This window comes from Oryza sativa, chromosome 12 (genome assembly GCF_034140825.1).
Source record: "Oryza sativa Japonica Group chromosome 12, ASM3414082v1".
NCBI lineage: Eukaryota > Viridiplantae > Streptophyta > Magnoliopsida > Poales > Poaceae > Oryza > Oryza sativa.
Genome location: NC_089046.1, coordinates 19,686,945 through 19,710,459, shown reverse-complemented (window position 1 = coordinate 19,710,459; position 23,515 = coordinate 19,686,945). Strand labels below are relative to the sequence as shown.

The following is a 23,515-nucleotide window of genomic DNA, read 5'->3' as shown; positions in this document are numbered from 1 at the left end:
AGGACTAAACGACTAAATATAATATACGTCTAAAAATCCTAGTGATTAAATCCGAATTTCTACTGTGAATCAATTACTTATAGAGATTACCCAAAATAATCTATAATAGTCTATAAGAATTCATCTAATCGTTTAGTTCTTAATTACATTTAAACTACTACCGCGAATTGATTTCTTGTAGAAATTACCAAGAATAATCCATAATTTATATTAAATTTCGCAATTCTACGTCTATAACTAGTCTATAACTAAATGCTAATTATTTTAAATTTTCTAAACTTCCCTAATCTCCCTCTAATTTCCTATCTATTTCCCTTTTTCTTTTTCTTCCCTTCTTTTTCTTTTTCCTTCCTTTCTTTTTCTTTTTTTTTTCTTTCTCTCTCTCTTTTCTTTTCTTTTTCCTTCTCTCTCTCCCTTTTCTTTTCTTTTTCCTTCTCCCTCTCCCTCCCGGTTTCTCTCCACCTTCCTTCTTCTTTCTCTCCCTCGGTTTCTCCCTCTCTCTCTCTCTCTCTCTCGGCTCTCTGCTACCCAGGGCGGCGACGGCGGCCGAGCAAGTGGAGGAGGCGGCGGCTTACCGACTGCGGTGGCGGCGACGGCGGCGACGGCGACGGTGGCGACGTCGGCGCAAGGTGCGGCGCGGCGCGGCGGCTTCGTGGCGGCGGCGCGGCGGCTCTATGCGACGGCGCGGCGGCGTGGAGGCGGCGGCGCGGCGGCGTGGAGGCGGCGGCGCGGCGGCGTGGAGGCGGCGGCGTGGTGGCGTGGGTAGAGGAGAGGAGGTGAGGATGAAGGGGAAGAGTGGGAGTAGGGGGGCTTATATAAGGGAGGGGGGGAGAGAGATAATGGGGAAGAGGGGAGAGGGGCGGCGGCCTCATGGCGTCGGCGGGGTGGCGCGGCGCGGCAGGGCGCGGGGCGCGAGGAGCGGCAGCGGCGCGGCAGCAGCGGCGGCACGGGGCTTGGGGGCGCGGCGCGGCAGGTGATGCGACGCGCGATGGCGATAGCGCGGCAACGGCGACGCGTTGGCCGAACGCCTACGGCGCGCGGCGATGGAACGGGCAGCGCGGCGCGGTAGCAGCGGCAGCACGGGGCTCGGGGGAGCGGCGCGGCACGGGGCGCGAGGCGACGACGGCGACGGCTCGGCAGTGGCGACGGCTCGGCAGTGGCGACGGGACGGCGCGCGACGCGATGGGACAGCGCGATGGGACGGCGCGACGGGATGGCGTCGAGCGACGCGCGACGGCACGGCGGTAGCGGCGGTGCGCGGCGCAAGGCGATGGAACGGCGGCGCGGCGACGCGACGGAAACGACGGCGACGACGGCGCGGGGTTAGGGGCGGCTAGGCGCGGTGATGGCAACGGCGTCGGCAGAGGGGAGGCGGAGCGGCGCGCGGCACGCGGGGCGCGAGGGCAACGCGGCAAAGGAGGGGCTAGGGCTAGGGGACCTCGTCGAACACTTTAGGTGCAATGAACAGTGCCATTTTCTAATTAACCCGATTTTGGCCTATTTATTATTTAAATTTGATTCTTTAATTCCCAAATTTTGCATAAATGAAGTATACTCAATATTTGCGCCATTCCAATCCATGGATTCATTCTAGATTAATTTATTCCATGTTTTATATATTATTATTGTAATTTACTTGAACTTATTAGAGTTAATTCTCATTCCATTGCTTTTAAATTTGATGGATATAAATATGGTCGTAATAATATTTTACTTATTTCTATCCTCACCAAATCTTATTTTAAATTGCACTTTAATTATTTACTTTGTCCATTTACTTTTTAGGGTTTATTCCTAACCAATTATCCATTATTCGCGATTTATAAACTCTGAACCCAAACTCCAATAAAATAATCGAATAAAATCGGCATGATGCAATTTATTTAAAAAGTTTTTGAAAATCCGCATTTTTAGAGTTTTGATTTTTGTCGGTCGAATTTTCAGGGTGTTACACCATACTATCAAGCATCCTGTAATGTTTTCGACCTCCGCCCTAACTTAGCATGGATAAATGTGTCCATAACAAAATAATTGTATCATTTAAATACTTTTCTCTAATTTATTAGTGACTTCATAGATCATATCTATAAGCTAGGTGCTATGATCATATAAAATGTTTATCTATTAAAACATTAAGATCAATTTGTGTAGATATATGTTGACAAAAATTAGTTAAGTTTTTACAAAGTTATTAGATGTCTAACAGTCCATAAGTAAAAAAAATAAAGTGGGATGCTTTGATTGTATTTAGTAGAGGTCTCGGGATAAATGTGGGTTCAACAGTTGTAGCATTGGAAATTTAGTCTATTTGATTTTAAATTATTGATTTAATTAAAAATACAAGTGCAAATAGGTAATAAATTGAAATATAACTTGAAAGTTACAACCATTTAAAAGATTGTTTATCTATTTATAAAACCTACTACCGAGACCATTATGTATGCTTGCATGGCCATAAAAAAGGAATTAGATAGTATGTTTTAACTTAACTAACTTAACTACCACCATAGGAGAGAGAAGAAAAGGAAATCAACAGGAGGGATGGCTAGCTACCTGCATGCTGAACAGCAGGTTTCGGAATTCTTTTCTTTAGAAGATAGATCTAACTATTTCTTTTCAGAAAATAGAGCGTATGTCTCGTGACAGCCCAGGAACATTTGTAGTAGTGTCACATGTATGACGGCTTAAGAGCGTTTTTAGGACGTCTAATGAATTTTTAGTATACAATAGATTTTGAGATCAAAGAGCCATCGTGCCAGACAGAAACAATTAATCATCTTGAATCGAATTAATTAGCTCATGCCCTATAGTTGCAGCTCTATCATCATATATGTCATGAATATATATTATCTCAAGCTTCACGAAATACAATGAACTAAGAGAACACAGCTTGGAAGACACCTTAAGCCGGAGGAAATAATTGCTGATGCTCAACCGATGAAGACGCTCGCGATCTCTATTTTCCTAACGACTCTTATTCCTACACAGAGGTCACATGCACGCCTGAAGACACAATTAATATGGAAATTTAAATAATGTATGTGTCTAGCCATCGATCCAAAGCTATATATTGATAATTGGCAGCTTCGATCTCCCTAGTGCAACATCTGCAGCAAAATGATGTGCTTAAGTTACTCCCACTTCTCTCCTTTTTCTGCTTTACACACATTGTCCAACTTCCATATAAAGCTGTGGTTTGGAAGGTGAATATATATTTTATGACAGAACAAAAAGGGTCTTGTATATATATATTGGTAGAGTTTGCTTCGTCAGATGTTTAAGCTTAGTTGTTGGCTAGTTGAGTGAAGCTTATGCATATCTGTAATTCCGATTTATGACCTGAAAAGGTCAGCAAGGGATACCCTCTGTGGTGGAACAATATCAAGAACGTCAAACACTATCTTTGAGAAAACAAACATTCTGGGTCAAATTAACGCATTGAGTATTATAAAAGAGGGGATATTTTTACTGTATTCCCAAAATTGTTTTGGGCCATCCATTTATTGTAGATCCAACGGTTGATATTCCTTTATCTCCGATGAGGTAAGAGATCTTAAAAAAGGAAATAGATCATTGATAGTACACTTGATGTTGTTGATAAGCATGAATGCATATTAAAACAATACCAGTAGTGTGATGGTGAAGTCGTGATCAGGCCCATATACTGGCCGGTGCAACATGTGCACGTGTTCAGGGCCCGCAAATCCGCACTTAGTAACTAATTATCAGGCCCAATGAAACGGAAAAAGAAGAAAAGTCTAGAAATATGACCGGGCCGTTAGGCCAATTCCATGTATAGTGGTACTCGACGCTTCGGTGCTACTTCCTCCGTTTCACAATATAAGTCATTCTAGCATTTCCCACATTCACATTGATATTAATGAATCTCATTAATATCAATGTGAATGTGTGAAATGCTAGAATGACTTATATTGTGAAACGGAGGGAGTAGTTTCTTCTGTCGCTGCTTGCTGCAGATTGATCGATGTTGCCTCGATCGGGCTGCAAATGTACAAGTCTCCAACTCCAAACTCAACAGAAGCAGAGACAAGAACCCCCTCTCCCTAATTACAAAGTCAGTATTCACAATTCCTAATCTATGTGGCATATATATAGCAGCAAGAAAATTTCATATTTTAGGACCCCATTATGCATTTGGAGAATTGTAAGAAGCAAGAAACAAATGTTCCCAAGAATTGTAAGAAGAAATGTACATTAAATTTTTATGGTTTAGTTATGCTAATTTTTTTTACATTTTAGAGCCCCATTGTGCGTTTCGCACGTGTTAGGAAGCGCATTCACGGAGTGTGTTGAAGTATTGCGTAACATGATGGCAAATTGACTTTTGCAGTCCCTAGACTTAGCATAAACGGTACCCTGTAATGTTTGCGGTCGGCAATGTTAAACATGTAATATGCATATGTGATGTACATGGGCATGGTTAGATGGACAGATGCGAATAGATAGAGCTTGTTGTAATAGAATAGTATCATATCTATCCATCCACCTGCACCCCTTATCTTGTAACCCACGGCGATGGTTATTATCGCCATGTATATCAACAAAGATGCGGCCCGAGTGAGTTGAATCTGAACCTATGATGTTTGACAAGCAACCCTTGGATGAGAACTCACACTGATTTAACCAGTTCCAAGATTATCATCTCCGCAAGCTAGATACGTTCTTGAGGATGATAAACTTAAATTAATTCATAGGCATCTCCACTTTCCCGATGCCTCGAAATCCAATATTCAGGGCTATCACAAAATTTTCTTCTTTGTGTGTGCTCACTAGCAATCAGTATGCATAATGCATTCAGAAAGAGGATTGATGCAAAGTGGGGAACAAAAAGAGTAGTAGCTGGTGTTTGGGGAAATCTGATATGTGTTTTGTTCCTTACCCTGCTCACTCAGTAGCCAATGCAATATATATAGGCTAGCTCACACTTCTTTGTTGATCCACTTCAAGGCTGGGTACAACTGTACAAGTGATGAATCAAGGTTAAATGATCCAATGTTTAATATATTTAAGAAACCAATTAAATCAAGGTTAAAGGATGCCATGCTAATACCCGTTTAGATTATACCCTCTCAACCTTAAATATATATACATTCTCGTATATGATCCAATCTGACTCTGTGTTCTTTTCATCTGATTGTGCCGTCCTCCGATTGCCCATTAATTATGTAGTAGCAATTAATCTCTCCATCCTCTTGCAAACGAGTACACCTCAACTAGCACTGCTACAAAACACATCCTTAATTCCTTACAGTTAGCCAAAATAGCTTTTCACATGCGGATGGAGCGCCTGCCTAGAACAAAAGGTATGTGAAAATCAATTTTCCCATACAGGTACGTGAAGACGACTAACTGCGAAAATGATTTTTGGTGAAAAAAATGCAAAGAGAAAAGTTTTTTCAACCCCAGCTCCGTAGAAAAACTTTCCACAGAATTCACATCAAGGGGCCCTAATTCCCCAGCAATTTTTTTCCCAAGAATTCACAACATCCAACAACACAAAAGTTCATCACGGCAGTGATGGGGTTGCCACTAGTAGAAAAAACTTTTTTTCCAGCTGGGCCAAAAGTAGTTTTTTATGCAGAACTCCAACAGGTATGCCCGAAAAGGTATGCAAAAATTGCTCTTTTTCCATGCGGGCGACGCACCCGCACGCGAAATGGGTGCTTATGTCACCCTCATGCAAAAATAAAATTCTGTAAAAAAAATCACAAGAGAACCCCTAGCTCTGCTGCTAGATCCGAACGACACCCGTCGCCCACCGCTGGATCCAGGCCGCAATGCTTCGTTGTTGCCGGCCGCCACCCGACAGATCCACGCGAGGGAGCCGCCGTCGCCTCCTTCGAAGCGCAGGGGAGCCTGCGCCGCCATGCTCCATCGCAGCCGTCTGCCACCCGCCGTCGACCGCGCCGCCCGCCGCCCGTCATGAGGCCGGCGGAGGCGGGTCCGCCCGCCGCCTGAAGACCCGTTCTGGTTGCAACCACGGTGGTTGAGGACAAGGAGGCCGTTCCAGGAAGCAAAAAGGTGGGATGCGCCGAACAGCCCGTCTTCCCACTACTACTTCCCAGCTTAGTAGCATTGTCGTGCAGGTGGAAGAAGCTCGGCCCACTGCCATCGATTTGTAATGCAGCTTGGGGAGGAGATGCTCGTGGAGGTGCGGCTGGGAGAGAGAGCCATGTGGGGGTCCTCTCCACTGCTCCCTGCCCGCCTTGTGGCCTGGATACCTCCGATTGCACTGCTACCCTCGCTATCTTTGTTTTCTTGATACCTCCAATTCCAATGCACAGAGCTTATACCTGCACTCCTGATGTCACACTAGCCATGTCCAGATCAATTATGTGTCTAGTCATCTCTAGCTATTGATAATTGGCAGCAACATCTCAACCATTGATGTGCTTAAGTTACTCTCCTGTTTATGTTCTGCACGTTATATATCTAATTCAAATATAAACTGATTTGAGTGATCTATGGTCAATATGAAACCTAGCTGCCACTTGAATATTTATCTTAGGAAATGAACATAAACCCGGCCTCGACTTGAATATATCTGGAAAAGAGCTGTGGTCGGATTGTCACTTATTTAATTATGATAGAACAGGGGAAGGCTTCTATGTAATCTTATACTTTCTAATTAAGACCACTGGCCCTGAATGTACTTGGAAGGAAGTTGTTTTGTCAGAAGTTTAAGCTAAGTAAGTTGATAGCTGAGTGAAGCTTCGTGCCTATTTGCATTTTTAATATAAACCTATGAGCTGAAAAGGTAGCATCGTTGCTCTGAATTTTGATTTGCTCTTTATCACTTACGATACAATTGCTCTGCACATCGAACTATTGTTTCGGAAAACATTGCTCATGCAGTACTTGCAAGGACCTCTTAAACTAACTAAATAAATAGATTGATCCTCAGACTTGAGTGGGTTGAGTCATAAAGAGATTATCCATATTAACCCGATTTCTTGCACATGTGATATTTGTTAAATGAAGGTGACTAACATTGATTTTAGATTAATTAGACACTTTGGAAGCAAACAACTGGGGTAGAATGTTAATATATACAAGGTGTAAGATCAACGTGTGTTTTGATTCTTATTCTGTGATGAACAATTGGCATCTGTGATTATTGGTTTTGATATTTTGAGATTATCATTGAAGTGGTTTTGGAGATAATCAATTTTGGAGATAATCAATTTTCAGGTGATGATCGGATTCACTGTTATTTTATGTGTCCGGTCCGACCGGGCGGAGGTTGCCGGTCAGACCGGTGCTATGTGTGCGGTCAGACCGGCCAGGTCCGCGGTCTGACCGGCCGACGCTGAGTTGGTTTCGGTTTCGGGTTGTTTCTTTGGATATCCGTGATTGTTTCATGGTTATGGCTTCTAGATGGATACTATACGTATGTAATACTGTTGTTTGCTAACAATGAGTCAAGTTGGAGATAGCTTGGTCTCGGAATATGGTTTCTTTGTTTGTTTCATGTGTAGGTGACTCGATGCCTCGAGAGAGTATTTGCGGTGATGGACCAGGAGTCGGCTTGGTGGTAAGACGATGTCCGTGGTGGTCAGATATCATGCGGGATACTAAGGCTAGAGTTGATGCACGTGGTTGGTGAAGATTCCATATGGCATACGATGGAGGTATTGTGTGCTTATGGGATGCGGAGTCGAATTTGGAAGGAGTCCAAATTTGGTATGATTGGTTATGTAAAGTTTGTTTCTTGTACTAGAGGGTTTCCTAAGATGTTTAGGACTCTTAGTATGAGTTTGGTTCGTGGCTTTAGGCTGCCTACCTCATGTATAAATAGAGGGGGAGCGTGAGGCTTCCCGGTTTGAGAGCAATTGAGTTGCTAGTTTAGTTAGGGTTTCGAGTTTAGTCGAGATTTTTGTAAGGAGTGCTGTTGGTGCACTTTGTAAACACAGAGAGAAGCAATAAAGTTGTCATCTACTTTGAGAGTTTTTCGATTTATGTTTCTTTGGGTTCAGGCGGCAGGGAGACGGTTAGATCGGCGGCGTGCAAACGGTCCGACCGGCGGCGATAGGACTACGTCAAGATTTCCATCGATTTGAGGGTAACTTTTATTTCCGCTAAAAGTTTTTGGGTTTTTGGTTTTTCCTACCATTCACCCCCCCTCTGGTAGGCTTGGTTACTTGTGTTCGATCCTACAAGTGGTATCAGAGCCACGTTTGCTCTTTTCGATCTTTACCGATCTTGAGTTTTTGCCATAGCTAATAAGTTTACAACTAAGCCCCATGTTTTCAATGGAACGGATTTTCCTTATTGGTGTAGTAAGATGCAATCTTATATCCAGGCTGAGGATCTTGATATTTGGAGAAAAGTTTCTAATCCTTATGTGATTCCTGATCAAATTAATACTGCTGCTTTGAAAACTGAATTTGAACAAAATTGTAAAGCTCACAATATTTTATTGAGTGGGATTTGTCGTTCGGATTTTGATCGTGTTTCACATTTTCAAACCGCTCATGAGATTTGGAACGCTTTGAAAAACTTTCATCAAGGAACTTCAAATATTAAAAAACTTCGTCGAGATCTTTTCAAAAAGTACATAAAATTTGAGATGAAACCTGGAGAAGCTTTGGATGACTATCTTTCTAGGTTCAACAAAATTTTGAGTGATCTTAGGTCTGTTGATTCTTCTTATGATGTTAATTACTCACAATCTGAGGTTTCTCGTCACTTTTTGAATGGTCTTGACATGTCTATTTGGGAGATGAAAATTACATCAATTCAGGAGTCTGTTGATATGTCTACTTTGACTTTGGATTCGCTTTACACAAAACTGAAAACACATGAGATGAATATTCTTTCTCGTAAAATTGATTCTAAGTCAAGTGCTTTGGTTTCTTCCTCGACTTCTTTGGATGTTGGTGCTTCTTCATCGAAGTCTTCTGTGCTTGCTTTATTTGATGCCATGTCCGATGAGCAACTCGAACAGTTCGAGGAGGAGGACTTGGTTTTGTTATCTAACAAATTTTCTCAAGCTGTGAATAATGTTAGGTTCAAGAAAAGAGGTGGACCGAATCGTTGCTTTGAATGTGGTTCTCCGGATCACCTTTGTTCGCGTTGTCCCAAGCTTGGGAGAGGCAAGAAGGAATACAATGGTAGAGTCAAGGAAGATGACGTGGACAAGAAGAACACGAAGGAGAAGAAGAAGAATTGCATGCAGTGGTTAATCCAAGAACTCATAGCAACTTTTGATGAATCGGAAGATAAAGATGAGAGCAAAGGTAAGCAAGTTGTTGATCTAGCTTTTATTGCTCGTAATGCAAGTTCTGATGTTGATGAATCTGATGATGATAATGAAGAAAAGCTTAGTTATGATCGACTAGAATATGCTGCTTACAAATTTGCTAAGAAACTTCAAACATGTTATATTGTGCTTGATGAGAAGGATCATACTATTGAGATTCTTAATGTTGAAATTGCTAGATTAAAATCTTTGATTCCTAATGATGATAATTGTCAATCTTGTGAAGTTTTATTTTCTGAAATTAATGCTTTGCGAGATGTCAATTCTGTTAATTGCAAGAAATTGGAATTTGAGATTGAAAAATCTAAAAAGTTGGAGTCTTCTTTTGCTCTTGGATTTGCTTTACATGCTCGTGTTGTTAATGTGATTTGGACAAAGAACATGTTGAAAAATACAAAGTTGCTTTTTGTGCAAGTTCTTTGGTCAATGCTTCATGTGCAAATAATGTAAAACAAAACAATGTTGTTTTGATTTCTCAAGATTGTTCAAAGTGTGTTTTAAATGAGTTGAAGTTGAAAGATGCTTTAGAGCATGTTAAACACATGGAAGAAATTGTTAAACAAGATGAGGTGTTTTCCTGCTCAACTTGTAGAAAACAAAAAGGTCTTTTGGATGCTTGCAAAAATTGTGCTATTCTTACTTAGGAGGTTTCTTATTTGAAAAGTTCTTTGCAAAGATTTTCTGATGGTAAAAAGAACCTCAACATGATTCTTGATCAATCTAAAGTTAACACACACCATCGTGGTTTAGGTTTTGATTCTTATGCTCATCATACTAGACATCCTCCTACTGTTTTGGGTGTTGCTAGGAGAGGTGGAATTTTGATTGAAATTGAGCCTAAGAACACTGTGTTTAAATCTGCTGGCATCATGTTTTCTTTGAATGCATCTTCTTCGAAATCAAATGTTGTGAATGCAAAAACTTCTGTTGATGCAAAACCATCTACTTCAAAAACTTGTCGTGAGAAGTACACTTGTTCTTTTTGTGGAAAAGATGGATATTTGGTTGGTTTTTGTTTTAGACTTGCCCATAAACAGAAAAAGGAAAGGGAAATTGCTTTTGCAAAACGACGTTGGCAAAAATCGGGTTTTAATTCGAGGACCACAGTTAGACCGACACTGACCAGTCGGTCCGACCGGCCAGCGGTCAGACCGTAGTTGAACCGGCGGTCAGACCGATTGCCAGGCCCGATCAGACCGCAGGTACAGCGGCGGTCATACCGGCCTCGGGGCAATTTTTCGCGAAATTCAACTCAGACTTTTGTGAAGCAAAAAGGTAATTTTTCAGGTAAGTCTGATTCTGATTTTGTTAGTGCATATGTACCTACTAGTTCTACTGGTCGTGTGACTCAGTGTTGGATTCCAAAATTTCTTATTTCTAACCCCAACACGGAGGCCTCGACATCTTCTCGTTCGTAGGTATTTTGACGGCATACTCCTCATGAGCTTTCAATGTTGAGATGGCGATTGCTTTTCATGGTAACATCAATTTATTTTTGGGTTGACATAATTTTATTCTACTATCTTGTTTATTAGCTTTTTCATATGCTAGTATTTGAGGTTGTAGTTTTGGTTAATACAAATGGATACGTGTCAATTCATGAGAATTTTGTTGATATTTTGAGGGGGAGTTAGTGCTTATTCGTGAATCCTTTTGGCATGTTTTGAGGGGGAATTTGTACCTCATGGTTTTATCAAGCAATAATATGACAATGAAAAAATTGAGAAAAGAGAACTTTGTTTATGCATATGGTATTTTTTTGTGCATGCTAGCAATACTTTGAAGGTTTATTTGTCTCTAGCATAGCTTGTATGTATTCCAGTCTTTTCATGAGATTTAGATTTTGCTTTTAAGGGAGATGATGCATGACACTTAAATTCTACTTGAATTAAGCAAATATGCAATATTGATGCTAGCATGTGGTTTGATTTATAAATGCTCTATATATATGCTTTATTGAATTGTTATTCCTCAAATAGCTTTAATTGCTTATTGTGAAGAAGAAAATAAAAAATATGAAAAAATGAATACCGAATCCTTGGAAACAGTCTTGACGACAAGGACGTATTCGATGTGAGCAAAATAATGGGTGCCGAATCCTTGGAAACAATCTTGACGACTAGGACGTACCCGGAATAAAAGAGAAAAATATGAGCAAAAAGGCTCAAGAAAAGAAAAAGTTAAAAAAAGTTCTCTTGGTTATTCTGTTATAAAGTTTATTTGAGAAAGAGTAATAAATGCAATAAGTATATGTGTTTAGTGTTTATTCTTCAACCTATGTACTTGTTAAGATGTTGCATTATAAATCGTATGAAATCATGAATTTTGATTGTTGATTCAAGCTTAATTGTAAAATCTTTGGTTCATGGTTATACTTTTGCTTGTTCTGCTTTAGATGGGTTCATCTTCTTTTTATTGTAACACATGGCTTGATATGCTATATGTATACTAAGCTCTTGAATATTAATGAACATAATTCCTATGCTTGATGAAATCATTGTCAAAAGGGAGAGAAGTAATGTGAAAATTTTTGGATTTTTGGGAGAAGCAAGGTGAATTTTTGGAGAGTTGTTGAGAAGAGCATGTTTTTGGTTCAACTGGGAATTTCTTTCTTTTAGAAAGGGGAAGAAGTTTTCTTTTGGATTTTTGAGCACGATGTGTACGTTTGTACGAAGTGTGCTTTTTACCGCTCAAGCTTTTGCCTTCTTTAAATAAAAAGGAAGTGGGGTAGAATGAAATCCCAATAGGGGAATCCACCCCGACAGAAAAAGAAAAGACACGGAACTCATCCAAAAAAGGATTTTTTTTCTTTTTAGAATAATCTAAGTTTATTTACACCATCCATTGGCTGTTGATCCAACGGTTGATGTTCTTATAACCCTAATAAAGTTAAAGACCACATTATAATTAGGAATCCCTTTGAGGATAGGGTAAGATACTAATGAAGGTACACGCAAATAGACGCACGCCAGAGTACGTATTAGATGTTAGGTAATTCTTCAGCGTACTTTTTTTTTTTTTTGCAGTTCATGGATTTTTGTTGCTTGACGAAGGCACAACAAAAAGCTTGATGAAGATTCAACAACAAAATTGAACTGTTAGGCCAAAGATGCATGTGTTTCCATGGTTGAGATATACGACTAGATCCAGTAGGTACTGAACGTGGGTAGTTTCTGCTTCTAGTCATCTCTGTTTTCCCGATGCATCCAAATCCAAATACAACAGACAGTTTTGTACTGTGCATATGCTATCCAGAAATTTGCATTGGGCCTAGACAGTAGACTGAAGCAAATTTGGGGGAAAAAGAGTTCATGGTAGTTTTGGGCTTCTCAAGTCACGTACAAGCCAACATTTATAAGCTGACTCACAAACACAGCATTGGTAAGAACTTCAGTGATGAACTGATGATGTATCCGATCCAACATAGGACAATTTTTTTACCGTGGTCTCTAGTGGTAAAAGAAATAAGCCCCATTATATATTTCATCTAAGTACCATATTTGTGTACATCACTTAAACTCTTCGATACCACTTGTAACACCCCAACCTCCAAATCCGCATTTATCCGATCTACATATTGAGCGACCCCATATTCACATATCATCGTACTTACACTTTTATGCTCCCTTATGCCCCATTCAACATAGCATCCAATGAAGATTAAGTATGGGCATGCAAAATGAGAAAGTCATTAGAGCGTGATTAATTGATTTTTAATTATTACATACTTGAAAATTTGATTTATTTAATATTTGAAGGCAATTTCTATATAAATAGTTTTCGCACAAAACACACCGTTTAACCGTTTGAAATGTGTGCTAACGAAAATCAAGGTAAAATATATATCTTAATCAGAAATTAATAAACACCCACCAAAATCACACCATGGACACCCACTGGTGGAGAAACCATCTTTCGTCGGTAGGCCTAATTCCACAATAATCCCGGTTGCAACAAAGACCGGGATTAAAGATGATCTTTAGTCCCGGTTAAAAAGGGTAACGGGCATATTTGATCTTTAGTCCCGATTGGTAACCTTTAGTCCCGGTTATTTCACCCGGGATGCTATCTTTAGTCCCGGATTCGTAGTCCCGGTTGAACAACCGGGACTAAAGGGGTTACTAACCGGGACTACAAACGGTTTCTCCACCAGTGACCCCTACATCAATATAAATTTACTTCCTTGCTTATGCACCTACCCATACCCCAGCTCTCCACCCATAAAAAACCAAGTCAGTCGAAGAGCCAAACACAGGTGTCAACAGCTAACATCAGGATGAAATGAGAGACGGCGATCGAATGCAGTACTATGAAGAAAAATATAGGTCTTGTTTAGTTCTAAAGTTTTTTTTCTAAACTTCCAACTTTCCATCACATCAAACTTTTCATATACACACAACTTTTCTATCACATCGTACTAATTTCAATCAAACTTTCAAACTTCAGTGTGAACTAAACACAGCCATAGAACCAATTGTAGGATAGGATGAGAATGAATGAGAAGCATCAGGATGAAACGAGAGACGGCGATCAACGACCACGTGGATAATTCTGTGATCCCAAGCTTCTTTCTACGAACCTCGGGTTCTAACGCCGTGGACGTATCTACAGTGAATCACTGAGTACTTACAATTTTTTACCATGTCACTATTTTTTAATTCAAACTTAATTTGTGCCCCCGTTAAAAATTTGCATATTCGCACACAAGTCTAGAGCTCAAGGTAGGCCAATCTGTGCTCGAGGACTCAGGGTAGGTCGATCTGTGTCCAAAGGAGAGATGGGTGATCTGGATCATTTGCTTCTACAGTACTCCTATAGATTATTTAGGCTGTTGGATTTGTCTGATGATGATGATTAAAATGAGTTAGTGAAATATACATATAGATGATGAGTAAAAAAAGTTGGTGAATGAAATATAGGATAGTTGATGATGAGTAAATATCATTTCAGCCTTTCTTCAGCAAATCATAAAGCGATTGAAATTCCTCCTCCTCGATCTGGGCCAAATCCAGCCCAACTCTGGCGTGCATCTTTCCGCGGGCCCAACATAGCCGCGAGCCAGCCCAACCCAGCCCAGCAATCCCGCCTCCTCGTTCTTTCCCGCTGACATGTCGGACCCACCTGACCCCACATGTCAGATGCTTCCCCTACCTTCAAGCTCGCACGACGCCGCCTTCTCCGACCGCAACTCCGTGGCATCTCCACTTTTCCGACACCTCAAAATCCCTGAGACAGGAGGCACACACACAAAAAAAAAATCTACTTTGTGTGCTCACTAGCCAATATATATAGGTTCGTTCACATTTCTTTGATGATGAAAATTTCAAGCATTATTACCCATTTAGATTAGAAATTTTTTTAGGAGTAATATGATTTCAATGTAAAATCGCAAAAATATGGATCGGCCAGATAAAATCATAAGTTTAGCACTGTGTCGAACAATGGTTGTTCGATAGGGGTTGTGCAGTAGAACCTGTCGAACATGGGATGTTGGACATGCCCTTGTATGCATGCACTTTTTATTATTTTTTTCATGGCCCCATGGGTGCTAAACTTGCGATTTTATCTGGCTGGCCTATATTTTTACGATTTTTTATTAAAATTGTATTGTTTCTATAAAAATCTTTAGATTACGCATTAACACCAAACTTACTGCTACTCTCGACCTTAAGTGCCTTCTCGTATGTGATCCCATCTGATTTTGGGTTCTTTCATCTGATTCTGCTGCTCTTTGATTAGCCCATTATGTAATTTTCTCTATAGTTAATGAAGAGAGCAGAGAGAACTGAACCCATCGTTAATTATGTACTCCAGCTAATTAATCTATCCATCCTTGCAAACAAGTAGACCTACTAACAAGGAACACATATCCTCAACTAGTTCATTTTATATTGCATCATTTCATGAAGTGGAGAAAAATAAGGGCAGCTCTGACTTGTAAACCAGATCTCAAGAACTTTGTGCTTTCTTTATTCAGTCACAGGTTATATATTTGCAATGAGATGCTCTGGTGCTTTTTACTGTAGTATAATACAACTGTTAATCAGTAATTTACTAATAATATAATGATTAGGAGTAACTTTATTATTTATTTTTTTCCCGGCTACATCGATCATTCATTGTACTAGCATCACTCATATTTCATCGAAAACACTAAAACAAGAAAAAAAAGGTTTAGTCACTGATAAATAACTATTATACCCCTTTGTATTTTTTTTATAATAATACCCCTTCATATTCTACTCCCGCTAACTAAGGTGATAGTATAAATAAATTTAAACTCTTTAATCAAATAAGATATAGGGTTCATATTGATTTCTACTAAGAGTAGAGAGCGCCGTAGCGGGCTCATCATGACCACATCCTTGATTATCTCTTTACCTTTTTCAGGCCAAAACATGAACTAGATGAGGACAACATGCCAGGGAAATGGGGGTTAGAGTGAGACTAGTTCACATGGACATGAGCAATTCGTCCAATTGAGACTTGAGATGAAAGATCTAGCCTGAAATCCTCCCCGGAGATCACACCCCAGGCTCTCCGTTCCGCTTCCCGGCGTCGACATGTTCGTCGTCGAGGACCGGGGCGGCGCCGTCGCCTTGATGGTGGCCTCCCTCCTCTTCCTGGGCACCTGGCCTGCTCTCCTGACTCTCCTGGAGCGTAGAGGACGGCTGCCTCAGCACACATACCTGGACTACTCTGTCACAAATCTCCTTGCTGCTGCTGTGATTGCCATCACATTTGGGCAGGTTGGAGAGACCAGGCCTAGCATGCCAAGCTTCTTCACTCAGCTCACTCAGGTCAGTGCTTTTTTTAAGGTTTCTTGGTTCAGTTGGTTGTTCTTGTGTCATGCAATCTAGGACTAGAATATCTTAGCCATCAAGAATGCAGTGGTGATTTCATAAGAAGCTGTGTGAGTTAGTACCTGTTAATGAGAGTAATTTGGAAGTGAATAGCTGAATTTGATAACTGGAAATTCAGAATTGCTTCAAGTTGACAGTGTGACTTTGGAATTTGGATGGTATCTGTGGACGCAAAACAAGCATGAGAGACTTGTCCCAACTGTATGTTGGTTGCATCGTGTCACTGTCGTTAGAGTGTTCAGCTTTTATGTGGATAATCAACTTCAGTGAATTCTTCCATGATTTGCAGCCATTGATCAATGCAGGATAACTGGCCTTCAGTCCTATTTGCGATGGCCGGTGGCATTGCTCTCAGCATCGGACATTTGATCTCGCAGTATGCGTGGGCATTTGTCGGTCTGTCTGTGACAAACATCATCTGCTCAAGTCTGGCTGTAGTTCTAGGTACACCCAAACATGCAAAAAACTGAATCTTTGGTGAATCTGCAGCTATTTATCTTGCACTTCGCTAATGCGGATGACCATGATCTATTGAAGGAACAACCATGAACTACTTCCTCGATGGCCGAATAAATAGGGCAGAAATCCTTTTCCCGGGTGTAGCATGCTTCCTCGTCGCTATCTTCCTCGGCTCTGCTGTCCACTCTTCCAATGCCAAGGATGAGGAGGAGAAGCTAAGCATGTCAGGATTCAGAAATGCATTTGAGCACTACCAATCTGAATTTTCTTCGAGAGACCTTCCTTTGATGTCAAGAAGTACAATTCGTTTGTTTGCAGGAGTAGAGGCATAGAGCTCAGCAGTGATGTTGCTGACCAAGGTGGTACTATCTATCTTCTAACCACCTGAAAAAGGGTGAGATTATGCAATGCAGAAGCTAACAAAGTTGCTACTTTGCTACCATTTTTTTTTCAGTGAAGTTGCTGCCAAATCAAGAAGAACTGGAGAATGGCGAAGACGACGATTTCGATACCGGCACCGCAGAGTTCATCGTTCAGGTTGAGAAGAGGCGATCCATCAAGGTCACATCACCCACTGCCTCTGAAGATTGGTGAAGCTTATAAAGGAGTAATATAGGCCCTGAAATTCAGAAACCTGAATACCGGTTTGTGGGTTTCAGGTGTTTGGCTCCAGCAGGTGGCTAGGACTGGGAATGGTGCTCCTCGCCGGAGTCTGCTTCTCCCTCTTCTCGCCGGCGATCAACCTGGCCACCAACGACCAGTGGCGCACCCTGAGAGACAGCGTCCCCCACCTGACGGTCTACACCGCCTTCTTCTACTTCTCCGTCTCGTGTTTCGCCGTCGGTATCGGCCTCAACGCCCGGCTCCTCTACCGCCCGGTGGCCGGTGTACCGCCGTCGACCATCGGAGCTTATGCCGGAGACTGGAACGGCAGGCACTGGGCGCTCCTGGCAGGGCTGCTCTGTGGGTTTGGCAATGGGTTCCAGTTCATGGGTGGGCAGGCTGCTGGATATGCAGCTGCTGATGCTGTCCAGGTGATCCTCTCCTTAGGTTCATATCAGCTCTGCAATGTTTGCTGCATTTTACCTGCATTTCAGCTGTAATACAACTAAAACTCATGGTGTTCATGATATGGTGTGATCAGGCACTGCCTCTTGTCAGTACATTCTGGGGAGTCATCCTCTTTGGCGAGTACCGGAGATCATCGAGGAAGACTTACCTGTTGCTCGGTTGCATGTTGTCGATGTTCATCGTTGCAGTGGTACTTCTCATGGCTTCAGCAGCACATAGGAAGACAGGGTAGTCCAACACAGAAGGATTTCACTCCAGGAAGATATCACAGATGCAACATTCACCATTAACGACAATATTCGCCATTACAAACATCTATAGATTCATCCATTATTCACAAAGTAACAAAACGGTTTGACAAATGATGACAAAGTATGACTGGAGTTTCTGGACACAACACAGACCAGAAAATGATGAACGTGATCTAAATTGCCGACACGAGAAGACGACAGAAGTATTCCAATCCTTCAGGCTATATCGAGTAGTTTCTTTAGCCTGCGGATAAGCTGCCAATTCTCATCATTCATTTCATCCTGCAGCAAGGTGAATTCACAAAAATTAGATGCACGTGTTAAGGGCTCTGCAAGATAAATGGAAATGGCTGTGGTTATGTATCTTACTCGATAGTACTCTTTGAGGACATCAATGGATCTCCTTGAGATTTGGCTGATCAGCTCATTGCTCTCATCAAAATGGCGTCCATACAACCAGGTCTTCTCCTTGGGGCTCTCCCCGGTTATCTGGTGGAGAAAATGTATGTTAGGCTTTTTCTATTTAGTTGTTGATAACTGAAATTATCCTAACGATCTTTGTTATTCATACCTTTACGGATACTACTACTCCTCGCTTTGCCGAATCAATCTGATTACCATTTGATGTTTGCATTGAGGAGATCCTTCCAAGACCATGGACTGTGCCTCCAACATAGACACAAATTGGTGTTCCCACCTGAAATGCAATTACCACAATCAATGATGAGCAGTAATATATGTGACCTATTGCAATAGCGCCAGATTTGTAAACTTTTATAGGTTTGGATAGATGCCAAGATTTTCCATCAAGTTTATTTCTAAGGTGTAGCATGCCACACTTTTTGTGAAGCTCAATTTGGATGCAATAACAAGGTACCATATTTTTGCACTGTCATTGACCGTGATAAGTAGGCCAAGACTAAAAGCCAATGAACCAAACTGCTGACATGTAAAGTTTAATTGTGCTAACTCAAACTGTGGCGAAATGCCTATGCATCAGTATCTAGGATAATTATCATTTTAACAGAATTCACTCAAAATAATAAGGCTAAAAGAAGTACCTTGACGACACCTTCCAAGACTTCAACATCACAAAGAAATGGATCCTTCTTACGGTATACACGGTTTGGCAGAATCTTCAGGGTGCATGGGAACACTGCATTGGCTGCACACTGCATTTTCTTCAACTCCTTTGATCTTTTAATGTGTTCATTAAAGCTGTCAACAAGCTTGTACACTGTGTCAGCTGTAACAATCTTCACTCCTGATTCTGATGCAAGGACATCTGCCTCAGGCATCACCCTGACATTAAATGCTAAGATGGCTGCATACTCTTCTTTCCGCTTCAGCATAGCACTTGCCTTCATGACATCTTTCTTCTCAATTGGGCCTAAGTTGCAACCACTGACAGGAACATTCACACCAGGGCTGTTCAAATGCTCAATGATTGCTTCCAAGATTCCAAAAGTAGAAGCTTGCACATAGACACCTTCCTTGCAAGTTTTGAGCCTACTTATTTCTTGTATTACATTTCCCTCTTCATTCTCATTCCTCTGGCTTTTGGCTTCAGATTGTCCCAGATCATCCCCTGGCTTCACTACAACGAGAGAAGTGCCTGGAATTGCATATTTCAGTCCCTGAAAAGATAAAGTTAAGCAACAATTAGTTCGAGATTGGATCTTTTTTTTAAGGCATGACAACTGAAATAAACTCACCCGTGCCACAATCTTTACCCCCTGTGCAGCTTTAAGCTCCTTGTGATGCTTATATATGCCCTGCAGAATAGAAGTGGACAAATTAAATAAACACCCAACAAATACTGTCAAATAATCTTGCCACATATTAAAATTAAATTCATATATACTGTACATGCTTAGGTGGCCCATTTTTGCTCAAAACCCCACATAATAATTAAGGCTGTGTTCTTCCCCCCATTTTCCCAACCCACCTCTCTCGTTTTCCGCAGGCAAGCTTTCAAACTGCTAAACGGTGTGATTTATGCAAAAACTTTCTATATGAAAGTTGTTTTAAAATATCATATTAATCCATTTTTCAAAAAAATAGTTAATAATTAATCATGCAATAATACGAGCTTCGTTTTGCACGCTAGGGAGGAGGGGTTCTCCTCCTCCCGAACACAGCCTAAGGGTCCATTTGAACCTCCATATTGGAGGAGCATATTAACAGGACGCAAAACGGGGGCACCTCATTAGCGCATGATTAATAGAGTATTGATTATTATAAACATGAAAATATATTTATTTGAACTTTTTTAGGAAACTTCTATATAGATTTTTTTTTACACAAAACACACCATTTAGTAATTTGGGAAGCGTGCTAACGGAAAACGAGAAAGTTGTATTATGGAGATGTGGAAAAGAACGCAGCCTAAGTGATGATAACATTCAGTATTTCTCTTATCATATAAACTGCATGTTTTAACAAGATGAACTGTTTCACTCTCATGGGCATATACATTTATTACCTTCTGGGGATTTGCTAGATTTGCATATGTTGTTTCTTTCTTTTAAAAACTTATGTACAGAAACTATAACTGTCAAAAGAGAGTGCAATCATTAACTCACCTTAACTCTCAGTTCTTTCAATGGATGAGGGGTCAACAAATCTCTAATAGTTGTTGTGACAGGCCCCTGAAGATGAAAAATGTTTAAGATTATGAGATCAAACCGTTGTGGAAAAATTCAAGGGGTATGAAATCTCAAATTTAAGAAGTTATTATACCTGTTTAGTGCAAACATTCACTTGATCACCTTTGTGCAGCACACCATTAATCAGCACTACATCAATAGTAGTTCCTAAATCTTTGTCATCATTGACTTCTAGGACAGTACACTGATCAAACAAACATGAAGTCAATCTCACATTCAACATCTTGATAAATGGTGCATATCCAAACTAGTAAGTAACTCGATATTAAACAGAGTAATGGAGATTAACATAGTAATGGATAGTGGACAAACCTCCACTGTATTGACAAAGGTTAGCTTCTCCATCATTGTCGCTTGGGACCTTAACACCAGCATTAGTAGAAGGTCTGGAATGCCTTCACCGCTGGAGGATGGAATAGCATATGTTAGGAAAAGGTAAACCTCAAATCACATATAACAACTGAAAATGAAACCTAATAAACAAGAAAAGTCAAAGCATATAGCAGACATACCTTATGGCACTGGTTGGGACTATGTCAAACACTTTCCGAAACTTTTGATTGTCATAGTATAGTGCAGTGTTAAAGCCATTTTCCTTCAGTTGTGTCACAACCTGTTTAGATAGATGAGTCAAATTGTCAAATAAAATCAAAGAAAATATTTGCATTGAAACATATTGGATCAATGAATGTAATGGCATTGCCAGTACCTTAGTCAACCTCCACCCAAATTCCCTTTTGACATCACCAGATTGGTTCTCGAGTGCCTTCTTTATCGGTGCATCTGGACAATGTTTCCACCCACAAAGCCGGTCTACCTTGTTCAAGACAACAATGAACCTCACATTGCGGTCTTTCAGAAGAGCAAGGGTCTCAACAGTCTGCTTCTCAAGCCCATGCATAATGTCAACAACCACCACAGCAATGTCGCACAAACTCATTCCCCTCGAGCGCATGTTACTGAACGACTCGTGGCCAGGGGTGTCAATCACAAGCAACCCAGGAACTTTGATTACGACACACCTTTATGGGGTTTGGCCCTCTCCTTGACGTATTCAACAGGTACGTAGGTAGCGCCAATCTGCTGCGTGATGCCTCCAGCATCCCCTTTCTGCACATTGGTGTGCCTGATGCAATCAAGGAGCTTTGTCTTACCAGCATCCACATGGCCAAGGATGCAACATATCGTCTCACGGAGCACCCTGTCACCCTCGATTGCACACGCATCTTGAGAATCAAGGATCCCATCTTCCTCAACCTCACCAGCCACATCGATATCGACTGGATTAACAACCTGGGAAGCAGAAGTCGCAAGTTTGTCCTCTGTTTCCCCCTCTGCAACACAGGGAGAATTCCCATCAGATTGGACATCAAAACCATCCAAGCTCTTGTCCTCACAAGAATCATCACCACCATCACTAACAGTGCCATCCTCTTCTGATGATCCAGTTTTCCTTCCCACTCCCAATTCTACTGCGTCTGCGGCAGCAGCAACCTCGATAGATAATGCATTGATCTGCTCGTCCTCCAATTGCGGCTTCGAGCTCAGCAATTCTGCCGTATCAGCTTCAGACTGGGCATCCCCATGAGGCTTGGCCTGCAATTTAGTCTTCCTGGAGTCGTACACAGGCCGACGACGATCGCCATCACCGCCTCCGCCGGGAGAATCAGCGACGACGGTGATGCCGAGCCGCCGCCGCTGCTCCTCCCTCCGCCGCGCCTCCTCCCTCACCTTCTCCTCTTTCCTCCTCCGCCGCCTCTCCTCCTCCCTCCGCCTCCTCTCCTCCTCCGCCCGCGCCCTCCCCTCCTCCTCCTCCCGCCTCGCCCGCTCCTCCGCGGCGGCCCTCTCCGCCTCCGCCCTCCTCTCCTCCTCCGCCCGCCTCTCCTCCTCCTCCGCCCGCCGCTCGATCCCCTCCCGGAGCCTCTCCAGCGTCACCCGGCTCGGCCCACTACCCACCTTCTTCGTCCCTGCGGCGGCCGCCGCCGCCGCGGGGGCCCGCGGTCTTCCTCGACGACGACATCGGGGCGGTGGTGGTGGTGGTGACGGTCCAGGTTGGCGACGATGGGGCGACTGCTCATACAGCGGCGGCCGGCGACGAAACCCTAGGCGCGAAGCGGCGGCAACGGTGGCGGCGAATCGACGGCGAGTCGGCGACGGCGGCGAGGGGAATACGCGTCGAGTCGAAGTGTACGCGTACGGATTCGCGTGTAGGAATAAATAGTGTGGTGCGTGTGGGGCCCACGTGGCAGAGACTGGGACGAGCACGGCGGGGGGTAACGAGGTGGTGGGGTCGGTGGCGGTCTCCGTGACACGGACGGGTATGGGGAATGGTGGATGACAGGTGGGGCCCAGGGAGGTGCGGGTCGGTGACTCGGTGGGGACACGGGCTCTGGGCCGTGTTGCTCGGCTGTCACGATCTGTCGTGTGGGCCCAAGGTTCGGCCCGGTAAGGTTTCCTCGAGGAAGGGAAATCAGCTTTTGTAAAGGCCCGGCCCACATACAACCGTTCTGCCCAAACAAAGACCATAATATATGGCGCCACGAACAGGAATGTACTCCACTACTCTTTAATTCCCTGACCTGCTGCTCTTAATTTGGGTCAATTACACTGTTCTTTTCCGATGATTAACATGTAGATTTTACAATGGTTTTTGTTAGCACACTTTTTAAATTATTAAACGATACATTGCTTTAAAATATCAAATACTCCCTCCGTCCTAAAATATAAGAACCTAAGACCAGATGGGATATTTACCACTAGAAAAACGATTTTTCATGGTGTTAGCCTATCATTTTCGCTGGCGGAAAAATATGAAAACCGTCAGCAAACTCGTAACAAGGGGGTGAGGGGCACCAATCGCGAGCGAAAATAAATTTTCACTGGCCGCCCGTCTAATGCGGCCGCCAGCGAAAATATGTC

General features: G+C 42.3%; 3 protein-coding genes across 6 annotated transcripts; 1 reads left to right on the top strand and 2 right to left on the bottom strand.

The window, feature by feature from the left end:
- The first annotated feature begins 15,695 nt into the window (after positions 1-15,695).
- LOC136351104 (ureide permease 1-like) lies at positions 15,696-18,532 on the top strand. 4 transcript variants are annotated; one of them, XM_015763891.3, is made up of 7 exons: positions 15,696-16,083; positions 16,452-16,590; positions 16,684-16,828; positions 16,924-16,964; positions 17,060-17,166; positions 17,265-17,639; positions 17,750-18,532. In XM_015763891.3, the coding sequence occupies exons 1-7, from the start codon at positions 15,847-15,849 to the stop codon at positions 17,906-17,908; spliced, it is 1,203 nt and encodes a 400-aa protein (XP_015619377.1). In that variant the 5' UTR covers positions 15,696-15,846; the 3' UTR covers positions 17,909-18,532. The 4 variants fall into 4 exon arrangements, with proteins under 4 accessions (XP_015619377.1, XP_015619375.1, XP_025878003.1 ...); XM_015763889.3 differs by having other exon boundaries at positions 16,924-16,967; XM_066306324.1 differs by having other exon boundaries at positions 15,785-16,083; positions 16,436-16,590; positions 16,924-16,967.
- On the bottom strand, positions 17,940-22,785 carry LOC9270871 (eukaryotic translation initiation factor 5B). Its single transcript, XM_015763882.3, has 10 exons — positions 21,306-22,785; positions 21,109-21,209; positions 20,909-20,999; positions 20,670-20,780; positions 20,513-20,578; positions 19,643-19,702; positions 18,989-19,564; positions 18,499-18,624; positions 18,297-18,416; positions 17,940-18,209 (listed from the first exon to the last, which is right to left on the bottom strand). Exons 1-10 carry the CDS (start codon positions 21,549-21,551, stop codon positions 18,144-18,146), a joined length of 1,563 nt encoding a protein of 520 aa, XP_015619368.1. The 5' UTR covers positions 21,552-22,785; the 3' UTR covers positions 17,940-18,143.
- Positions 21,608-23,122, bottom strand: LOC107275271 (eukaryotic translation initiation factor 5B). The gene has a single exon (XM_015763616.3). The coding sequence runs from the start codon at positions 23,120-23,122 to the stop codon at positions 21,608-21,610; it is 1,515 nt and encodes a 504-aa protein (XP_015619102.1).
- Between the last annotated feature and the right edge of the window lie 393 nt (positions 23,123-23,515).